Source organism: Oncorhynchus masou, chromosome 29, assembly GCF_036934945.1.
Source record: "Oncorhynchus masou masou isolate Uvic2021 chromosome 29, UVic_Omas_1.1, whole genome shotgun sequence".
NCBI classification, from domain to species: Eukaryota; Metazoa; Chordata; class Actinopteri; order Salmoniformes; family Salmonidae; genus Oncorhynchus; species Oncorhynchus masou.
The window spans coordinates 24,917,141-24,934,137 of record NC_088240.1 but is presented as its reverse complement, the minus strand read 5'-3'; the positions used below and the strand labels follow the sequence as shown (position 1 = coordinate 24,934,137).

Here is a 16,997-nt window from a genome sequence, read left to right as displayed (position 1 = left end):
TTGCAGAATGTAAAGTGTCATCCTGATTACCATTGGTGAACATGAATATGTTGCGATTTAAAATTAGGTGGCAATTACACATACAGGCATTATTAATTACATCGCTATCAGAACAGTGAACATACAAGAGTCAAATATAGCCAAAGCAGGCCTTCATGTGATGGTTACACAGATCACAGCAAACACTTTATTTAAAAAACTGTCAACTGTGATTATGGCATGGGTGAATGGCTACTTACATTTAATTTTACAATTAGATGTATACATTTATATTGTCATATTATAAAACATATGCAAAAAAAGGACAATATTCAACCAAAGGTTCTGTAGAAACCCTATTGAAGAATGATCTGATTTAGGAGAATGATCACCTAACACGAGATCCTTTAACCGGGAAGGCATAGAACTGACGGAGCCTCTCTGCGGTATGCATAGGAAGAGGTGTGCATTTTAATACATCACCACAGGAGAAAGCCATCCCCATTCAGAGACCGTGGAGCATTAGATTAATGTTACTTGGAGGTTAGGGGGCTAGTTCTCTTCTGAGTCACTGTCTTTCCGTGTGGGGAGAGTGGATCGAATCGACGACATTAGCTTGTCTTCAATCTGCTTCTTGGGGTTTTCTTCCAGGTCTGTCTTGACAGCTCCAGATTCCGATAACCTCCACTCCAGCTCTGAGGATGATAGGATAATGGATAGTTTAATATCTAAAAGATTGTCACTAATAAAACAAATTAAACTGAGGGTGTTATGCTAGATGTCATATCTTGTAACTAATACCATCCTAACTTAGTATAAATAAAAAAGTCCTTCTTGAGAGTATAGCTTACCTTCAACTTTGAGGTTCATGCCTCCGAAGACCAGAGGCCCGATGTACTGTGCCTTCATCTCTCCCTCGTGGTAGACAAAGATTGTGGGCAGGTTGCGGTCGGGGTAGTTGGGGATGCAGGTGGTGGAGATGGACTTGAGGAACTTGGTCTGGGGGAATTTACTGGCCAGCTCTGATAGATGCTGGTTTATCAGGGTACACAGAGGTACTCTGGGAGGACAGAAGATTAGAACATGTTAGAGAGAACAGATGTCACAATGAGTAAATTAGTTAAATCAGATATTTTGGTAGATCGGTCTATTCAGAGCAAATTAAAAAATGGACCACTGTAAAGCAGGCTTAGGCTAAATGAAAACCTTGAATCATGATTTTCAAATAAGGTCTTGGTCAATGTTTTCATAATTTTCTGGTTTATCAGATCTTGTCAAAAATCAAACATCACTTTTTGAGAGCATGAATTGGTGTGCTCAACTGCAATCCTTTGAGAGAGAGAGAGGGTAGAGAATGGCAGAAGACTCACCCCTGTTTGTAGAGATGAAGCACAACCCAGATTCCCTCTCCAGCTTTGTTCACCTCCTTGATGTAGTCCTGCCCAGATATCTCCACTACTTCACCGAAGCAATTCTTTATCTGGGTGGCTTTCCATTCTGCAAGCCTCTTCTGTCTGGTAAGAGGGAAATGCAGAGGGTGTAAAGAAAGGTAGGCTAATCAGAAAGATCAGTTTTAGGGTGGTGAAAAACATCTGCCCAATGGGGCAAACAATCACAGAACAGGGTCAACTTGCCCAATTGCTCAGCTCACATGTCCCAGGCAATAGGGCAGCCGTTCATTCTTATCAACCCCTGTTGTATGTACCATCTAAGTGATGCTTTAAAGAGATCACTGACCTGTACATCTCGATGGCGGCCTCGTCCTCTTCACTGAAGTCATCCTCGTTCTCCTCCAGCTCGTCCAGAGTCATGCTCTCATAGGTTTTCACTGGTCACAAAACACCATATGCGTCGCAAGTTTAAAAAAATACAATTTAAGCTATTAAAACAACTAACATATGTTGCTCTTAAATGTTGGCCAAGAATCTTCCTAAACCATGTCCTGTTAGTTAAGAATAACATCAGAATTTGTTTGCCCTAGATCATTTCAGTAGAAACTTAGTCCCATAGAAGTAGCCAACTAGAACTCGCCATCTCTTACCAACAGATGACTGCTCAAGAACTATCTGCTTCTCTAGAGCTTCTTCCTCAACCTCATCCTGAGTTCTCTCCTTGGGAGGAAGGACCCCCTTCTTTCTCAGGATGTCATTCCACTCTGTATCTGCATTAGGGTCCTGAGAAATAAGAGATCATGTTGGAATTGTATTGTAACTTGGCTGTTTGCCATTCTGTACCACCACAGAGTTAAAAACACAACATCTCTATAGCTAGGCCCTTTGGTATTACTGCTAGCGAACATTACCTAATGTTTAGCCATCTAGTTTGCCAACATTTAGCTCTCAAACTCTAAGCATTCTGCCTTCTCCATACAGTTGAGTCATTAGCTTTGCCCCCGACTGGCTCATGTGAACTACAATCAGGACACTACGTTTCAACTATTAGAAACGTCAATCATCAGTGGCGATATGGCTTTCGAACCATGGCGCTTATCTTTAAATCAACGAGAAAAAAAATAATTCTGATAAACTGCTACAGTAAAAGTGTATACTTTTTTTCACAGATCCTTACTGCTAGAGATGCCTCCATCAGACGAAACTACATTTCCCGAGTTAGCTTACATACAGGTGTTCGAGCACGCTAGATCACTAATTATCACAGATGGTCCGTGATCGTAAACAAGCCCTGCAACATGGATATATCGCCATGTGGGAACAGTAACAGTGTGTATTCATGAAACATCTTGTTTTTTTAGAAAATGAATTATCGCTGATATGATATGCATCCAAAACCGTACCGCAAGAGACGCGTGTTAATGTTCAGTTTGAGCATTGGGGCTCTTAACAAAACGGCCCTGTACAGAAGACGCCTTCCTCCAACAATTACTTATGTAACGTTATAGTGGAACTGGGAGTCATGATCAAGGGTTAAATAACGTTATGTGCCAATCGAGGTGGCGTGCGAACAGATAATCCTATTAATCGAAACATCGACTATGTTCTTCATAACTACGATCAGAGTTATAGCTAGAAAAAGTTATCGAAGTTTACCAACCTGCATTTTTTTTAACCGTTCAAAACAGACGCTGAAAACACCACTGCTCTTCCCAGACACGGAAATAGAAGGACCTCACCCATATTTATTCCGGAGTAAAATAAGATCTTTAATGTGACAAAACTTAAATACTTGTCACATATCTCAAATATAGAATCGTTACAAAATAATTTATTTTCTGAGGACAAATCTATTCTATCACATGTTTTATATGTATTATTATCATAAACCTGGCTAGGGCAAGACATTCAAGGGACAATAATAAAGGTTGCACCAATATCCGGTTTAGGTCCTGTATGTCTATATTAGGAGTGGGAAAGCTGTACTCCATTCCATGTGTGGCATCTGATTGAGACAACAGCTGCACCTGAAAATCACACTGCTGTGCTGTCAGTGTCTGTGTTGACCATAGATTTATGGGGGTTGTATAGAGGTCCAAACATCTCTGAAAGTTGTTGGCCTGTTTTTTGGTGTGTAAATGTGCTTCAATATGATATACTGTATTTGTTTATTTTCAATGTAGTTATGATGACTATAGCAAGTATAGACAACGCATTTATGAATCATATACTTAGGTACATTTTCTACAGTGTAAATATATTTTCAAAACCTTTATTATGGGTATGGTTATAAATCTTTATGTCAGTCTTGATCTTGTGAAACTCAATAAGATTGCTGCTCTAAAATATGATAATTTCAGTGTAACTCTACACCTGTTGTTTACAAAGCATGTGACAAATAACATTTGATTTGAATAAAGTATTTTATGATAGGGCCTTTGACAACTCTGACCTCGTGTGTTTATTCTAATCAAATCAACCATAGTTTAAAACAGACATCATAATGAAATCCTGTATTTGTTATTTGTTGATTACATGTCAAGCATGCATGTTGCAAAGTGACCATGTCACCGATATGGCATTGATGTCATTAAATTAATATGTGGTATGATCAAAGACTATGACAAATATTCTGTCATTGTAAGCATAATACAGCATTGATATAATAGGTACTGTACATCATCTTCTGACGTATTTTTTGCACACATCAGACAGCATATGGCACCTGACTAAACCCCTTTACTATGGGCAAACAATGTGTTTACAATCCAATTATATTTAGTTTTGTATGGTGTTCAATGAATAGGCTACTACTGCATAATAACTATTCACAAAGCAAAGGGACGGTGAAATTAAACTTCCTCGCTTTCGCCGGAACTATGGGAAGGATGTTGGGAAGGAAAGGTTGGGTTAAATGCGGAAATAAGACGCTCGCTGTGTAGGCTACAGTTGCAACCGGTGTGAGAGAAAATATGAGCACAAGGCGCCTGCTATCTCGGACAGCGCTTGAGATCAGTCATGGATGATTCTGAAATCACCTAATTTTCTCCGACGCGTGGAACTGCTGAAGAAGTGTGCATTCTATCAATAGCACAACAAAAACTAAAATCGGCTTTGTTTTGTTTTCGTCCATTCTCTTTGTAAATCTATTGTTTTGAAAGCATGTGGTTGAATCCGGAGGAAGTTTTGCTGAAAAATGCATTGAAGCTTTGGGTTACCGAAAAATCTAACGAATTCTTCCTTTTGCAGCGCAGAAGAGGGCATGGGGACACAGGGGGGAAATTTACAGGTAATACGCCCCCTCCCATCTTCATCTCACTGTCTGTCGTCTGATTTCAGCAGCTTTGGCAGCCTATATGGATACACCAGTCTACGGAATACACTTGCAACACAGTAACAAATAATTTATAAACAATTTTGCAATTTGCCATAATCGGGGCAACAATGTATCACTTTAAATAGGCTCAGGATTTTTACACAGCATTACTTGGGAAACAAGTGTTTTCTCCATATTCGGTGTCGTCAACACCTTGGAGCAAGCAATAACAGGCAACTTTTTTGCATATTGTATTTAGACATTTATTTTGTTTCAGGTCTTCCTTGATTTCTTTAAGTTCGATACAGTGTTTGTCTGATGATGAAATTTGATAAGGTGCCACCTGGTCTTTTTTTGTTTAATCATCATTGGGACTTTCATACTTAACTGAACACATCAAGGACAGGAGGATAGAGAGTAGACATCTCATAAAAGGAACAATATAAAAACGGCCCGGCAATTGGTTATGATTTACAGTATTTGTTTGTCACCATGGTGAAAGTTAAGACAAAGCCCTAGCTGTATTGGGGTTGGCTCTTCTTACTAAACCACACCATAGTATGTTTTGTTATATGAAGAGAATAACAAGTACAATATAAATTGGAAGAAGAAATCTATGATTCGATTAAGATAGAACATAAAAACATCAGCAACCTCTATAATTTTGTGTCACTAGCTAAAGTATCTTCTGCTTCCTATTTCACAAAGAGCACTTTGCTACAAGGGAATTTTTAGTTATTTATATATATATATATATATAGGGTTTATTTTCTCTCTACATCTGAGCACACTCTACATGTCCATTGTCCACAGCCATACAAACTCAGTGAACTATATAAGCAGAACACAATACATGATTTACAGTAGTTTAAGTTGGGACTTACAATGTAAGCGGTTTGGTGACAAATAAGTTTGTGTTGCCAGAGTGTCATGGTTCAGAGCGGTAGATGGGCAGAGCTTATAGATGTGGTGTGGTCTGGAATGGGCAGTGCTCTAGGAGAGGGTTATTTGTCAGGAGTTCAGTTTGTCTTCCGTCCCTCTCCTCTTTTGTGGCGGGCGGTTGGGCGGGAGTGAGAATGCCAAACACTAGATAGTGATCTCATACAGACTAGACTGTAGCCTATTGAACGTAGTAAGCCTTGTCTTGCCTGCTGTGTGCTTATTACACATTTGATTGGCCAAATCATTAACAGGCTGTTCTTGCTAACTTGATTTTGTATTGTAGTTGAGGGATGTAATGTGTTGCTATTAGGACTGTTTTTACTAGCGCTCCTTAAATGCTCCATTCTGTTGAAAATGGCAAAGAAACCCCAGAATTAAAACTAGACAAGAGGGACTAGTGTTTGGTGCCTTTGGCCTCAGTGCGAAAGCATGACCATGAATAGCAGTGGAGTTAAAGAGATACTATGATGATGAGTGTAGGCTCTGTTACCCCAGGGTATTCGTGAGCCAATCTGGTTCCATTAGGCTGATGACTGGTGGGGATGACTGGATGTGTAAGTTCTCCCTAAATGCTGGTTCCAGGGTTAATGTAGCCTTCGCAATGCCTAATAGGTACAAATTAGTTAGGTATGGATGGAAATTGAAAGCTTGGGGTAGAGTAGTGCAGTTTCTCTTGAACGTCAACTGGGGTGTCACTGTCATCCATATTGGATGGGATGTTAGGGGCTCTGTATTAAGTTTGTATTTTTTAGACCATGGCTTTGGGGCTTCATATGTGGAGGATATGGGGGGGTCTCCAATCCAATACCATTAGTCATTGGTTCTAGTGGACCAATATAGTGACAAACAGAGAACAGCAATACTTGTGTTGAGTCTCTCAATAGCTTGTAAGCCTATGTTTTGCTCTCACATAATGTGGCCATTATGAGACTGTTAGTGACCGTAAGTTGTACCAGTTTATGTCCTATCCAGTGCCAATCTTCTTCTGCTTGGCACCTCACTGTGGAATGTCTTGGTCTGTGATAGACATGGTAATGACTTTAGCCTTCTGGCGTTATGTGTAATAGGTACCTTTGTGTCCCATCTGCTTAAAGGCACAATCTGTAAACTTCCTGCTGTTCAAAAGTCATTCCACTAATGCTAACCATTGGTTATGTATGTTAGAGTATATCTTATTAATGCCTTATGAGCTTAATACAATTGTCTTATCCTTTGAAAATGTGATTTCAGTTTATATGGGTTGGTATAATGTGGCATCTCTCTCCCATATGTCAATGAGCTCATTGACATGTATGTGTTGTCAGATGGTATTTCTCAGTATTTTCTGGTCTCTTTCTGTGTCTGACTGCTCTGGTCTGTCCAGGTCTTCTGGTGGGAGCTCTGGACTCAGTGCTGGACTCCAATGCCCGGGTCACACCGTTCCGTATCCTACTACAGATGCCTGGGTCACAGGTCAGCTGGACAATAGCTTGTGGTAAGCTCTCTGACATTTCTCTCCTTTGCTTTCTATCTCTCTGATTCTCATATTTGTCTGTCTCTCTCTAGCTCTCTCTCTTTCTCTCTCTGTGTATCTATCTCTCTGATGGGTGTTGTATGTGTGTGTGTTGTTATACAGGTGCTGCTGTCGGAGAGATGAACAGACATTGGGACTGGCTGGTCCAGAACCTACTCCACTCTCTCTCAGTGTTTGAGAACAAGGAGGATGTCGCCAGTTTTGTAAAAGGGAAAGTCAAGGTACTGTAGTATTAGAATAAGACCTACTATAGACCTGTGGTACACTGTAAATACTTTGTAAGCCTACTATCGAAAATCACAGTATTCAACCTAATCTCAACTGTTGATCTCTCTCCTCCTGACTTTCTTTTCTATTTGTGTCTCTTGCTCTCCTTTTATTTTCTCTTTCTCTCATTTATTTCTCCTCCTCCTCCAGGGTCTGATAGCGGAGGAGGTAAGGGGGAGGCAGGCGGCTCAGGAGGTGGAGCCTGAGAAGTTCCGGGATGCGCTGCTGAAGTTTGAGCTATGTTTCGGCCTGCCCTCCTCAGAGAAGCTGGTCACCACCTACTCCTGCTGCTGCTGGAAGGGGCGGGTCCCCCGGCAGGGCTGGCTCTACCTCAGCATCAACCACATGGCCTTCTACTCCTTCCTGTTGGGAAAGGAAGGTCAGTCCCCTTAAATGCTCTTCCTTTCAATAGCACACAGAATAGCCCCCAGTATTACAGGTTGTGAACTGGTTGTGAACGTTTAATGTTTGACCGCTTCTCTCTCCCTCAGTGAAGTTTGTGATCCCGTGGGCGGAGGTGACGAGGCTGGAGCGGGTCTCTACGAGTCTCATGGCGGACATGGTGCGTGTGATGACGCGGCGGTGCCAGTTGGACTTCTCCATGTTCCTGAGCCTGGATGAGGCATTTGGGGTCATTGGTCAGCTGGCTGACATCGCCCTGCGACGCCTGCTGGACAGTGAAGGCCTGGAGCTGGACCGAGTCCTCCAGCAGTCCTCCAACATCACCAAGAGGTCAGTAGGCAACGCAGAAAAAGTTAAAGTTGTATCGTATTGTAGTGTAAAGGAGGGCAGGGGATTTTGTGTGGTTGTATCATTCACTTTGTTCAGATTCACATCATCTGAGAGGATTAGAACAGTTGCTTGCCTGATTAATCAGTTTGATAAACAGTAATTTAATACGGTTCTCATTCTTATCTGTTTTGGTCAAAAGAGACCTCATCAAGCGCTTCCTGAAAACCCCTCATATCTTAACTGATTTACTTCCCTTTAGTTTCCGACCATCCTTTGTATAACCATAGCATCATAGTACAACTGATCTTCGTTTGAGCCGAGAGGGACGTTCAGTCATGTTTGATGAGCTCATAAAGACTTGTAAATACCTAGACTTTGTCCCTAGGTGTTTCAGCCATAACAGGAATACAGTGTATCGTATTAGTCTATGGGAAAATACATGTTTTTTACAACGTTCCTTCCTTCCACTGCCTGTGTATTGGGTTCCGGCTGGTCTCAGAACAGTTGTGTAGTGATTGATGGGCCGCGTTCCACGACACAGCACAGCACCATATGTTATAAATCAGTGTTTTTCTCAGTGTGACTGGAAGGCACTTCAGCTCTATCCTGTGGGAAATTATACCTTCGCTTGGAGAGGTAGCTCATAAATACACCCCTGTTCTTCGTTCAGTCTTAGTTCTGTGTGTGTGTGTGTGTGTGTGTGTATGTGTACGTGTGTGTACATGTGTGTGTACATGTGTGTGTACGTATGTGTGTGTCTAAGTTCCACCTGTAGTACATTCACCATAACATTTTCAGATTCAGGTTTTGTGTGTAAAATGACAGCTTGCGTTGGTAAACATTGTACTTGAGCTCGGCTAGAGCATTTAGTTCTCTCTCTATGGGTGTAACAGACTGTTTAATAATTAATTTGGTAACTTCCTCACATTCAACCCTTCTCAAATGAGTGATCTTTTTGTCCCTCCCCATCATTCAAACTAGTGACTTTATGTAAATTCCTCATCACAATACCATAACAGGAAGTGAAAAATTGCCTGACTTAAATTGTAGTGACCAAAATAGTCTGCCTTTTATCTAATTGTCTGTGGGTACATGTGGATTATTTCAAGAGCAACTCTTTTTAACCTCGTATTCATTATCTCCAGCACCAAAACAGTGTCTACATTACTTCTTTCTAATTTTTCTCTTGCATAGGCTTGAGGTACACTCACTGAACTCTAGCCACACACTCACACATACTACACTGACATTCCAACACACACACATACAGTAGTGTAAACTACTCACGTAAAAATACTTTAAAGTACTACTTAAGTCTTTTTGGGGGGGTACCTGTACTATTTATATTTTTAACTACTTTTACTTCACTACATTCCTTAAGAAAATATTGTACTTTTTACTCCATACATTTTCCTTGACACCTGAAAGTACTCGTTAAATTTTGAATGCTTAGCAGGTGTAATGAATCCTCAGGTAGAAAAAGGTGTAGATTCACACGCAGAGTGCGGCAGATGTTTAGTAAGCCTTCGCAGAAGGCAGGAATCGTGGTCACAGGCAGGTAATGGTCAAACACAGGTAGGCAGTCAAAAACAAACAATACCTCACAACCATACAAACAGAAAGAACTAAATAAGGAGCTAGTGAGAAACAAACGCAGGTGAAATCAATGACCAAAAATGAAAGACAGGGCTACGTTCCAGAACACTAAAGAAACAGGGCTATGTTCAAGAACACAAGAAAAAGAACACAAGGTTAACTAAGAAAAGAAAAGCAGAACCTTACAGCAGGACAGGAAAATTGTGAAATTCAAGCACTTATCAACCAAACATCCCTGGTCATCTCTACTGCCTCTGGTCTGGTGGACTCACTAAACACACCTGCTTCATTTTTTAAATTATGTCTGAATGTTGAAGTGTGCCCCTGGCTTTCCCTAAATGAAAAAAAACAAGAAAATAGTGTCATCAGGGTTTTTAACATCAGAAAATTTCAATTATTTATACTTTTACTTTTAATACTTAAGTATATTTTAAAACAAATACTTTTAGACTCATACTCAAGAATAATTTTGCTTTTACTTGAGTCATTTTCTATTAAGGTATTTTTACTTAAGTATAACAGTTGGGTACTTTTTCCACCACTGCAGATATACATTCACAATCTTTCACATACGCTGCTGCTACTCTCTGTTTATTATATATGCAGTCACTTTATCCCTACCTACATGTACACTACTGGTCAAAAGTTTTAGAACACCTACTCATTCAAGGGTTTTCTTTATTTGACTATTTTCTACATTGTAGAATAATAGTGAAGACATCAAAACTATGAAATAACACATATGGATCATGTAATAACCAAAAATGTGTTAAATAAATCAAAATATATTTTATATTTGAGATTCTTCAAATAGCCACCCTTTTCTTTGATGACAGCTTTGCACACTCTTGGCATTCTCTCAACCAGCTTAATGAGGTAGTCACCTGGAATGCAATTCAATTAACAGGTGTGCCTTCTTAAAAGTTAATTTGTGGAATTTCTTTCCATCTTTAGGGGGTATACAGAAGATAGCCCTATTTGGTAAAATACCAAGTCCATATAATGGCAAGAACAGCTCAAATAAGCAAAGAAAAACTACAGTCCATCATCACTTTCAGACATGAAGGTCAGTCAATATGGAACATTTCAAGAACTTTGAAAGTTTCTTCAAACGCAGTTGCAAAGGCCATCAAGCGCTATGATGCAACTGGCTCTCATGAGGACCATCACAGGAAAGGAAGACCCAGAGTTACCTCTGCTGCAGAGGATAACTTCATTAGAGTTACACGCCTCAGAAATTGCAGCCCAAATAAATGCTTCACAGAGTTCAAGTAACAGACTCATCTCAACATCAACTGTTCACAGGAGACTGTGTGAATCAGGCCCTAATGGTCGAATTGCTACAAAGAAACCCCCTACTAATGGACACCAATTGGAAGAAGGGATTTGCTTGGGCCAAGAAACATGACCAATGGACATTAGACTGGTGGAAATTTGTCCTTTGGTCTGGAGTCCAAATTTGAGATTTTTGGTTCCAACTGCCGTGTCTTTGTGAGACGCGGTGTGGGTGAACGGATGATCTCTGCATGTGTATTTCCCATCGTAAAGCATGGATGAGGAGGCGTTATGTTGTGGGGATGCTTTACTGGTGGCACTCTGTGATTCATTTAGAATTCAAAGCACACTTAACCACTGTGGCTACCACAGCATTCTGCAGCGATACGCCATCCGATCTGCTTTGCACTTAGTAGGACTATCATTTGTTTTTCAACAGGAAAATGACCCAACACACCTCCAGGTTGTGTAAGGGCTATTTGACCAAGAATGAGAGTGATGGAGTGCTGCATCAGATGACCTGGCCTCCACAATCCCCCAACCTCAACCAAATTGAGATGATTTGGGATGAGTCTGACCACAGAGTGATGGAAAAGCAGCCAACAAGAGCTCAGCATATGTGGGAACTTCTTCAAGACTGGAAAAGGATTCCAGGTGAAGCTGGTTGAGAGAATGCCAAGAGTGTGCAAAGCTGTCATAAATGCAATGGGTGGCTACTTTGAAGAATCCCAAATGTAAAATATATTTAGATTTGTTAAAAAATAAATAATTGGTAACTACATGATTCCATATTATCAGGTATGAAGGTAAGACCCAGATGCAGACCACGTCAAATAAACATATTTTAACAGGGGCAGGTGATAGACAGGTCAAGGCAGGCAGGGTTCAGTAAACCAGATGTGGAGCAACAGTACCGGATGGCAGGCAGGCTCAGGGTAAGGCAGAGGTCGGTGATCCAGAGGGGGGCAAAGGGACAGGTCGGCAGGCAGTCTCAGGGTCAGTGGCAGGCATAGTGGTCAGGTAGGTGGGCTCAGAGTCAGGACAGGCAAGGGTCAAAACCAGGAGGGTGAGAAAAGAGAGACTGGAAAAAGCAAGACAAACTGGCAACAGACAAACAGAGAACACAGGTATAAATACACAGGGGATAATGGGGAAGATGGGCGACACCTGGAGGGAGGTGGAGACAAATCACAAAGACAGTTGAAACAGATCAGGGTGTGACACGTGTTATTTCATAGTTTGATGTCTTCACTATTATTATGCAATGTAGAAAATAGTCAAAATAAAGAAAAATCCTTGTGTGAGTAGGTGTTCTAAAACATTTTTGATCGGTACTGTGTGTTCAATTACCTCGACTACCCCTACCCCTGCACATTGACTCAGTACTGGTACCCCTTGTAAATATCCTTGTTATTGTTAATTTATTGTGTTACTATTTTTCATTTAGTTTAATTAGTAAATTATTATTATTATATTTTTTGGTCCACCTATTTCTCCACCATTTTCGAAATATCCAATTGTGATCCAGTTACGATCTTGTCTCATTGCTGCAACTCCCAAATGGGCTTGGGAGCGACGAAGATCGAGTCATGCATCCACGGAAACAGGACTCGCTAAACTGCTCTCCTTAACACCCGCTCACTTAACCTGGAAGCCAGCTGCACCAATGTGTCGGAGGAAACACCATTCAACTGACGATCGAAATCAGCCTGCAGGCGCCCGGCCCGCCACAAGGCGTCACTAGAACACGATGAGCCATGTAAAGCCCCCCCTAGCCAAACCCTCCCCTAACCCGGATGACGCTGGGCCAATTGTGTGCCACCCTATGGGACCCCCGGTCACGGCCGGATGTGATACAGCCTTTTTTTCACCTTTATTTAACTAGGTAGGCTAGTTGAGAACAAGTTCTCATTTGCAACTGCGACCTGGCCAAGAAAAAGCATAGCAGTGTGAACAGACAACACAGAGTTACACATGGAGTAAACAATTAACAAGTCAATAACACAGTAGAAAAAAGAGAGTCTATATACATTGTGTGCAAAAAGGCATGAGGAGGTAGGCGAATAATTACAATTTTGCAGATTAACACTCGAGTGATAAATTATCAGATGGTCATGTACAGGTAGAGATATTGGTGTGCAAAAGAGCAGAAAAGTAAATAAATAAAAACAGTATGGGGATGAGGTAGGTAAAATTGGGTGGGCTATTTACCGATAGACTATGTACAGCTGCAGCGATCGGTTAGCTGCTCAGATAGCAGATGTATGAAGTTGGTGAGGGAGATAAAAGTCTCCAACTTCAGCGATTTTTGCAATTCGTTCCAGTCACAGGCAGCAGAGAACTGGAACGAAAGGCGGCCAAATGAGGTGTTGGCTTTAGGGATGATCAGTGAGATACACCTGCTGGAGCGCGTGCTACGGGTGGGTGTTGCCATCGTGACCAGTGAACTGAGATAAGGTGGAGCTTTACCTAGCATGGACTTGTAGATGACCTGGAGCCAGTGGGTCTGGCGACGAATATGTAGCGAGGGCCAGCCGACTAGAGCATACAGGTCGCAGTGGTGGGTGGTATAAGGTGCTTTAGTGACAAAACGGATGGCACTGTGATAAACTGCATCCAGTTTGCTGAGTAGAGTGTTGGAAGCTATTTTGTAGATGACATCGGCGAAGTCGAGGATCGGTAGGATAGTCAGTTTTACTAGGGTAAGGTTGGCGGCATGAGTGAAGGAGGCTTTGTTGCGGAATAGAAAGCCGACTCTAGATTTGATTTTCTATTGGAGATGTTTGATATGAGTCTGGAAGGAGAGTTTACAGTCTAGCCAGACACCTAGGTACTTATAGATGTCCACATATTCAAGGTCGGAACCATCCAGGGTGGTGATGCTAGTCGGGCGTGCGGGTGCGGGCAGCGAACAGTTGAAAAGCATGCATTTGGTTTTACTACCGTTTAAGAGCAGTTGGAGGCCACGGAAGGAGTGTTGTATGGCATTGAAGCTCGTTTGGAGGTTAGATAGCACAGTGTCCAAGGACGGGCCGGGCCGGAAGTATACAGAATGGTGTCGTCTGCGTAGAGGTGGATCAGGGAATCGCCCGCAGCAAGAGCAACATCATTGATATATACAGAGAAAAGAGTCGGCCCGAGAATTGAACCCTGTGGCACCCCCATAGAGACTGCCAGAGGACCGGACAGCATGCCCTCCGATATGACACACTTAACTCTTTCTGCAAAGTAGTTGGTGAACCAGGCAAGGCAGTCATCAGAAAAACCGAGGCTACTGAGTCTGCCGATAAGCCTGGGGTTGAACCTGGATCTGTAGTGATGCCTCAAGCACTGCAATGCAATGCCTTAGACCGCTGCGCCACTCAGAAGTCTCCAATTGGTAAGGGCTGCACCTGTTGTATTCGGCACATGTGACAAATAAGATTTGATTTGAAAACGCGTTTCTATAATCATTGGTTAAAAAGATAAGAACAAAAGGTCCTAAACCACCAGGGTACGATTAAAAGTAAAGAAACCTGCAATGAGTTTCTAGCCATAAGGAGGGTATTTTCCTGCTCCCCACGTCACCGTGAATCTCATAGTGTTTGAAAATCAATGTTTTTTAAATGGTTAAACTTTTGATTATGTCATTGAGTAGAAGTAAATGTAGAAATACGCCATTTCCACATATGTAGACACTTGTATTTTGCTGGAGATAATGAATATGAGATTGAAAATTGGTGGAATTACCATTCAAGTGGTCCTGACTCTCTCAGTCAGAAATGTCTATGTCACTAAAGGCAACAAGGCCTTGAGGATTCACCCACAATCTATCATTTACGCTCTCCTTCTCTCTATCCTGGAGGTTGAATTCCTAGCTGTCACTCATTTGCAACAGAACGTTTCACTGTATCTGTTTCCCCACTGCCAGCTAAGTATCTCTTTCTGAGTGTCCCTCTAACTCTTCCCCCTCAGGGTTCTGGAGGAGCAGGCGTTAAGGACGTATGTCCTGGCTCTATTTCGGCTACCACGGGGCGAACGTCTTCAGGAGGTGGCGCTGTGTTCAGTGTGGACGCCCCATGCTCGCTGTCACACGACAGGAACACTCTTCACCACCGACAGCTACCTATGCTTCGCCAGTCGAGAGGAGGGCCACTGCAGCCTGCTTATCCCTCTCTCAGAGGTACCCATTGTACCATATTGCAGTGCCTCCCTATTTGATTTAGAGAAAGGTCTCACACAAAAATCCCTCACAAGTTCCCCTAGTTTAGCTCTTAAGGTTAATCCAGCCTTCCCAGAGGAGAGCCTTTATCAGTATACTGCAGTGTATTTTGTGCTAGAGGTAGTGTATTTTGGAGGGGTGGTGTATTTTGGCTACATACTATGTTGACCCTGCTTCTCTGCTGGTTAAAGTGTAACGCAGGTGGAATGTGGCTACTGCTGTTTACACAGTGTTGTTGGAAGTGTTAGAGTTTACACCTTTAGCTTTACCATGGTTATCTACATTATATACCAGTCAGTCATACATGAAGCTATATATAAATGTATGTATGGCTCTGCTATACATAAAAGCTATTCATAGTTTATTACTGTGTTATTACTGTTTTACAAGTAAATAGCGCTACAGTTATTTCTTTGGCTGTTCACCTTTGACCCCTGTCTCCTCCTGTTTTATTCTCAGGTGATCTCCATAGAGAAGGCGGAGAGCACCAGCCTGCTGCCGAACCCAGTGATCGTCAGCGTGAGGAGTAAGAAAGCCTTCCAGCTGATCGAGCTGCAGGACAGAGACAGCCTGGTGGACGGCCTGACATCACGCCTCAGAGCCCTCCAGTGGAAACACTCCATGTTCCGCAGCAAGAAATCTCTGGTATGCTACAGCAACACTACTAACTGCTAAATGTCTGTTGTCAATTACACACATCACATCTCATGGTGATGCCCAACAGGCCTAGTCCACAAAGCAGAATTGCTGCATATTAATTGTGTATATTTGACTAATTCTGGTGTTTGGCTGCTCCAGACCTCCTCGTCTCCCTACTACACCTTCTGCTATGACACCATGTACTGTGACGGGGAGGATATCGAGGAGAGAGCACTACGTCAAACAGTGAACACAGAGGCTCTGATGGCATGCTACCATCACTCTCAACCTGACCCCAACAACAGCACGGCTGTGAGTATGGAAACTGGCGCACCATAGGCTGTAGCCCTGATATGAATAGGGCCTCTATTATTATGGTGTTTAGATAGCAGATACCATAATAATGGTGGCTGCAGCCATATCAGGACTACATTGGCCAATGTGTTTTCAGTCTAGGTGTAACGGATGTGAAACGGCTAGCTTAGTTAGCGATGGTGCGCGTTTCAATCGGTGACGTCACTTGCTCTGTGACCTTGAAGTAGTGGTTCCACTTGCTCTGCAAGGGCCGCGGCTTTTGTGGAGTGATGGGTAACGATGCTTCGTGGGTGACTGTTGATGTGTGCAGAGGGTCCCTGGTTTGCGCCCGGGTATGGGCGAGGGGACGGTCTAAAGTTATACTGTTACATAGGCTTGATGTTTAGCATTGTGAATTAGGACTGGTTTAAGGTTTAGCTTGGTTTCCAGTTTCTAGTTGAAATAGGGTGATTCTTGGATTCCGGTGGTAAATGCTGTCACTTGATTTTGGCACCATGTAAAAACACTTTAAAATTACAAAAACATTACAAATAAATTTTATATTTATTTGACTGTTATTTAAGGGCATATGTAAGTCCTTTATACTGCAAAACATGTATTTGTATTCATTGTAAAAAACTACTGGAGGCAAGCAAATTGGCTTGTCCCACTGGTGATATGTCGAGAGAGGTATAGTGAAATGTTTTGGGGATTTAGAGATATCTACTATTTTGAATCCTAGACAGTGAACAAAAGTATTTAATATATTGTATAGATCAACAAAAACAAATAAGGCTATTAAAATACCCTATTTTTACCAGTATAATGTGTGTCACTCAGTTTGTCATTGGT

At 41.9% G+C, this 16,997-nt stretch overlaps 2 protein-coding genes across 2 annotated transcripts in view; one reads left to right on the top strand and one right to left on the bottom strand.

The window, feature by feature from the left end:
- Positions 1–158: 158 nt before the first annotated feature.
- On the bottom strand, positions 159–3,138 carry LOC135519247 (phosducin-like protein 3). The gene is made up of 6 exons (XM_064944366.1): positions 3,031–3,138; positions 2,021–2,153; positions 1,717–1,807; positions 1,350–1,493; positions 831–1,039; positions 159–674 (listed from the first exon to the last, which is right to left on the bottom strand). Exons 1-6 carry the CDS (start codon positions 3,034–3,036, stop codon positions 532–534), a joined length of 726 nt encoding a protein of 241 aa, XP_064800438.1. The 5' UTR covers positions 3,037–3,138; the 3' UTR covers positions 159–531.
- Positions 3,139–4,285: 1,147 nt separating this feature from the next.
- LOC135519245 (TBC1 domain family member 8-like) overlaps positions 4,286–16,997 on the top strand; it is a 28,331-nt gene continuing 15,619 nt past the window's right edge. The window contains exons 1-8 of the mRNA XM_064944364.1: positions 4,286–4,659; positions 6,992–7,102; positions 7,244–7,362; positions 7,559–7,787; positions 7,900–8,140; positions 14,966–15,173; positions 15,672–15,857; positions 16,011–16,163. Coding sequence (XP_064800436.1) covers positions 4,533–4,659; positions 6,992–7,102; positions 7,244–7,362; positions 7,559–7,787; positions 7,900–8,140; positions 14,966–15,173; positions 15,672–15,857; positions 16,011–16,163 — 1,374 coding nt within the window. The 5' untranslated portion in view covers positions 4,286–4,532. The remainder of the gene's footprint in view (positions 4,660–6,991; positions 7,103–7,243; positions 7,363–7,558; positions 7,788–7,899; positions 8,141–14,965; positions 15,174–15,671; positions 15,858–16,010; positions 16,164–16,997) is intronic.

Excerpts from the sequence above, each read along its gene's own strand:
- LOC135519247 (XM_064944366.1), bottom strand. Across the intron at positions 1,808-2,020 it reads TCTTGAGCAGTCATCTGTTG|TGAAAACCTATGAGAGCATG; the intron begins GTAAGAGATGGC and ends TTTTGTGACCAG. Across the intron at positions 1,494-1,716 it reads GCCGCCATCGAGATGTACAG|ACAGAAGAGGCTTGCAGAAT; the intron begins GTCAGTGATCTC and ends CCCTCTTACCAG.